Source organism: Nanorana parkeri, unplaced genomic scaffold (assembly GCF_000935625.1).
Source record: "Nanorana parkeri isolate BGI_ZX_2015 unplaced genomic scaffold, ASM93562v1 scaffold6, whole genome shotgun sequence".
Lineage (NCBI taxonomy): Eukaryota > Metazoa > Chordata > Amphibia > Anura > Dicroglossidae > Nanorana > Nanorana parkeri.
In genome coordinates, this window is record NW_017306274.1 from 1,489,735 (window position 1) to 1,495,248 (window position 5,514).

The 5,514-nt window shown below is 49.5% G+C and overlaps 1 protein-coding gene across 1 annotated transcript in view; it reads left to right on the top strand.

The window, feature by feature from the left end:
- Positions 1-5,514, top strand: part of CCNE1 (cyclin E1) — a 9,723-nt gene that overhangs the window by 146 nt on the left and 4,063 nt on the right. The window contains exons 2-7 of the mRNA XM_018552876.1: positions 39-108; positions 199-254; positions 350-520; positions 1,666-2,149; positions 3,061-3,212; positions 5,052-5,187. Of these exons, the coding sequence (XP_018408378.1) occupies positions 39-108; positions 199-254; positions 350-520; positions 1,666-2,149; positions 3,061-3,212; positions 5,052-5,187 (1,069 nt within the window). The remainder of the gene's footprint in view (positions 1-38; positions 109-198; positions 255-349; positions 521-1,665; positions 2,150-3,060; positions 3,213-5,051; positions 5,188-5,514) is intronic.

Here is a 5,514-nt window from a genome sequence, read left to right on the forward strand (position 1 = left end):
CAATCGCCCCCTTTATAACTTCTCCCGTCTGTCTGCAGCCACAACTCGGAGAAGCGGCACACAAAGGCCACAGGCGGCTCCAGGAAGAGAAAGGCAGATGTGCTCATTGTGAGTCCAACAAAGAGCTGTGTGTGTGTGCGCGGGGGTGACCGGTGCCCCTAACTCGTCATCACCGTCCTCTGTCTTCTTCTCCTACAGATTCTGCAGGACCCCGACCAGGAGCTGGAGCCCCAGATGGCGCAGAGGACCAAAGAATAGAAAATAGAAACCAAATATTTGTTGATCTTCAGAATAATATAATATACTCTGTATACTGAGAACTAATTATGGTAAATTAAAAAACGTTCAGGCTTGCCGCATTTATATGCGAGCTTCAGAAACACGGATCCAGGAATGGGTACAGGGCATCTAAAACGCGTCAGCCATGCTTGCCGGGAAACGCAGATGTGCGGACGCAGCCACCCGCGTGCGATACGCAGCTCCCTGACCCCTCGAAAGCTGATTTTGTGTACCATCCTCTGTAATTTGTTCTATATTTTATTTTTTTTTAGTGTTTTTGATACAAAACGTTAAGTTACAGCTTTGCGCTGCAAACGGCGACTTCTTTTTAAGCTCATGCAAACGGACACCAACAGCTGTACAGTTGCACCCACCATAGACCTGCTGAGACTTGTAGTCCCTCCGCTCTCACTCGGGGAGGTGGGATTTGGTTTATAGAGGTCACACGTAAACACGGCGGGTCTGATAACGGCAGATTGTGTGGCTCCGTCATGCTGCTGCTCTGTGTAGGCCCAAAAGAGCTCGGAGGATTATGTAATGTGTGTGTGTTAGCTGGTCTGAGTCACTGCTGAGCTGAGCCGGGGGTGGGGGAGGAAGGCCCGGGCCTCCCTTCTATATTTCATCCATGGAGAGCAGAATCTGCAACTTGTACAACTTGTGTGTTTTAGTTCCTCTGCACAAAGTCCTCGCTCTATAATTTGGCCTGCCCTGGGTTGTGCCCTCTTATCGCTAGGTGTGTGTTGTGTTGGTTTTCTCTGTGTGTATGTGTGTGTGTGGGTTGTATTGGGTTATATTGATTTTCTCTAGGTGTGTGTGGGTTGTATTGGTTTTCTCTAGGTGTGTGTGTGTGGGTTGTATTGGTTTTCTTTAGGTGTGTGTGTGTGTGTGTGGGTTGTTTTGGTTTTCTCTAGGTGTGTGTGGGTTGTATTGGTTTTCTCTAGGGGTGTGTGTGGGTTGTATTGGTTTTCTCGGTGTGTGTGTGTGTGTGTGGGTTGTATTGGTTTTCTCTAGGTGTGTGTGGGTTGTATTGGTTTTCTCTAGGTGTGTGTGGGTTGTATTGGTTTTCTCTAGCTGTGTGTGTGGGTTGTATTGGTTTTCTCTAGGTGTGTGTGTGTGGGTTGTATTGGTTTTCTCTAGGTGTGTGTGTTGTATTGGTTTTCTCTAGGTGTGTGTGTGTTGTATTGGTTTTCTCTAGGTGTGTGTGGGTTGTATTGGTTTTCTCTAGGTGTGTGTGGGTTGTATTGGTTTTCTCTAGGTGTGTGTGGGTTGTATTGGTTTTCTCTAGGTGTGTGTGGGTTATATTGGTTTTCTCCAGGTGGGTGTGTTTTTTTTATATTATCTGTTTTACTTGAAATGGGAAGTTTCTCTTTTACTCTATCTGTGCAGGCCTCAAACCCTAAAACGTAATGTCATCCCCCGCTCTGGAGAGCTTTACTGTGTGGACTTGCCTGACGCTGCGCAGCCATTGCACAAGAATGTCCCAGCTGGGATCTTTCACGTGTGCTGCTCACCTGGGCCATTCCTATGGCTGGGGTTGTATTTCTCTCTGAATGATTGGGGTCGCCAGGAGCGTGGTTCCAACCGTGAGGGTGAAGGGGGTCGCCAGGAGCGTGGTTCCAGCCATGGGGATGAAGGGGGTCGCCAGGAGCGTGGTTCCACCCATTGGGATGAAGGCATTGCCAGGAGCGTGGTTCCAACCATGGGGATGAAGGGGGTCGCCAGGAGCGGGGTTCCAACCATGGGGATGAAGGGGGTCGCTAGGAGCGTGGTTCCAACCATGGGGATGAAGGGGGTCGCCGGGAGCGTGGTTCCAACCATGGGGATGAAGGGGGTCGCCGGGAGCGGGGTTCCAACCATGGGGATGAAGGGGGTCGCCGGGAGCGCTCAGAATCTCCTCTATAGGCAGGACAATCGGATCAGACTGGAGACCTATATATCTGGATGACATTGGCCAGGTTGGGCAACAATCCTACCAGAATTGCGGCCATCAAGGCAAAATCGGGAATTTGTCTGCAGACGCTGTTGGGCCAAGGATTCGTTAGAGAAGCGATTGGGCAGGTTATAAAAAATGTTTTGTCTGCAGAACACCTCCCCCACCCCTCTATGTGGGATGAATGTGGGTGACCCAATGTGACCATTCCTGTTTAGGGACTTGGTGGCCGCCATAAATGTCTGAGGTCCTTTATTGTACCTGCATATCAGATTGCCTTCTCTCCTATAAGCCAGGTTCACCCCTATGTGTGATAATGCTGTGCAGGCCGTAGTCTTACAGGGCAGTGATGTCTGTGCATTGTGCTACAAAATGAAGATCCCTTTGTTATCTCCGACTTTGTTTACACACGACGCTGCGAGAAACGGCCGCTGGGCCCAGTTTACCATCGAGATCATGAACAGACCTGAACACAAGGCAGCCATTTGAATGGGCATCTCTGATTCTCAGACAATCTATCCCATAGATCAGGTGTAGGCAACCTCGGCCCTCCTGCTGTTGTGGAACTACAAATCCCATAAGGCATCACAACCAGAGACCAAGGCATGATGGGATTTGCAGTTGTACCACAGCTGGGAGCGCCAAGGTTCCTTACCCATGCCATAGACTATGATCGCTACTTCTCAGGAAATTTGGTCCACCCCAAAATGGCTGCCACCATCCCTATGTGCAAAAGAGTAAACCTTGCGCTTCTAAGAAGTTCATTGGAGAGGTGTGAAGGGCAATTTTCCTCCGAGGGGGAAGCTGAAAGTAGAAAATTACCTTGTGGTTTTTAATTTGCTTATTTTTAGGGCGCATGGCGTAGTGAGAGTGTGTGCGACAGTCTCTACAGATTCATCCCCACCCCTGAGAAAGAAGACAAAGCCCCGGAGCCCACCTCCTGCCCTCCGCACCCCAGTCTCAAGTTCCGACCAACGACAGTATCTCCTCTTCCACAGCTTAGGTAGGTTGAAGTATCGGTTGTCATGCGTTTGTGTTTTTGCCTCTTCCTGTTTTCTTGTATGGGTGTCGCAGGGACAGGAAGTGACCCCAGTATGGCTGTCAGGGACAGGAAGTGACCCCAGTAAGTCTGTGACCCTACTAGGGAAATCTCCCAAGTGGGGTCACAGACTCTTACCGGAGGCTGGGGTCAAACTCTTGGGCATGAGGAGAGACGTAGGGCTTGGAGGAAGTTATAGGGTGGGGCGGGATGGAGCCCCGGGCATCTGCCACCCCCAAAATTGAATGCTGAAGAGGCTGCAGCGCTGGACCAGCAGGCGGAAGGGGATTTGAGCATCCGGAAAGGAGAGTTGAATACATCTTTTATTGCTCATGAGGGTCGGTTTGATTTCTTTATATACCTGACAGGGCCCCTTTAAGATGAAAAGGCAACCTTGTTGTATAACAATGGCCGCAGTTTGCGCTTAGAGATTTGCAGTATGGGTTACTGTAGCCCAGGGATGGGTAACCTCAGCACTTCAGGTATGCACCCAGTTGAATGACTCGGAGGAACAACCCCCACCCCCCCTTCCCTTTTTATCCTCTTCACACATACTGTAGATTGCACCGTCTGTAACAGGGGTATGCAAACTCCAGCTGTGGTGAAAGCACAAATCCCATCCTGCCTCTAGGACTCATGCCTGTGGCTGCCAGTCTTGCAATGCCTCATGGGACTTGTAGTTCCACAACAGGTAGAGTACCAAGGTTGCCTACCCCTGCTGTAGCCTCTCCACGTCTCACTTGACTCCTCTCATGCAGGGTGACTGATCTGAGGTCTGTAGGACTTTATCTTTACCCACTACAGAAGGAAGCGGCCCATTGTGCATTCAGCGCCTCCCCCTTTGGACACATCTTATTTCCCCGGGATATATTAATTTGCAACGTCGTATAAATCGGCATGTTTGTTACTTTTTAAATGGTTTCCTTGTTTTAAAACGGGGATGACAGGTCCTCATTGAGCCTGTTCTATGCTCTCTAGAAATGGAAAGACTTTGTTCTTTTTTAGTTCTTACTAGGAATCTGTAGCCATGGTGACGTTCTGGGCGCAACCTCAAAACCCATAAAACCCTGAATGAAAGGCTGGCGGTCTGAGCGGAGGAGTATGCCGAGTCGTGTGCAGCTGTTAAAGGGGATTTCCTGCAAAGGTGGTTGTGGAAGGGTTAGCTCCCTCAGTCAGGGTTTATTTCGCCTTCGTTTCCACCCCAGTGGCCATTAGCATGGAGGCCAGGAATTTAATGGAGATGGCTGCCAAAGGCTAGACTACTTCTCGCTTGCTTTCTCCTATGTCTCTGGGACAGGAAGTGAGGTAAAGCATAAATTTGTTTAAGAGGACCTGTCACCCTTGTGTTAAAAAACAAAAACAAAACCTGGTATCGGTGCATTCCTACTTCGAACACACAAACTCAGCTGAGCCCTTTAAAATGCCATTGTGGTATGCATGGACTATGTTCTGTTTCTGACATCCCAGGAAAGCAGGTGATGGACAGAATTTGGCCCACAAAGTTGAAGTTCTTGGGGGCCCGTTCACACCTTTTGCATGCTGAGTTTCCTGTTTGGGTACAGTGCATAGGCCGCTTGTGACTCTGAATGGGCTGTGATTGCATCTTGATGCACAATATAGGGCCTGCTTGGCTTTTCAGCTGTGTGCTATAGCGCACTGTACGTAGGCATTGGGGTGCAACGAGCATTAAATTGCAATATTGTGCATCGCTGTAAAGACTTGTTCTAATGTGCGTTGTGGTAAATGAGTCTCTACTGGCCCTGGTGATCCCGGGATACTCCTTACATGTCTTCTCTCTTACAGCTGGGCTAACCAGGACGATGTGTGGAGGAACATGTTGCACAAGGACAGAACCTATCCAAGAGATAAGAACTTGTTTCGGAGGCATCCGGAGCTACAGCTGAGCATGAGGGCCATCCTAATCGACTGGCTGATGGAGGTGGGTTGGGTTGCAATCCAGAGTTCAACGTTCGTCCATCGTAAACCGATTTCTGTTATCAGTGGATGTTGATGGGGATCGGTCACCAGCTGCTGCCTTAATTCCTATTGCCATTACAAAGGAGCCCTGCTTATCCGGGTGAACCCTTCCTTTGGGGTGTGAAGGGTAATACAGCAGGAGGAAATAGACTTCATGGCCATTAGAGTAGAGCAGGAAGTTTGCGTCAAAAACCAGTACCAGAAGTTATGTTCACCATGCTGGTGTTGGCCAAGGCCTGTGTTGGGTTGGCTCATGGAAATGGCAGTCCAGCGGGAGCGGTGTTGGGGG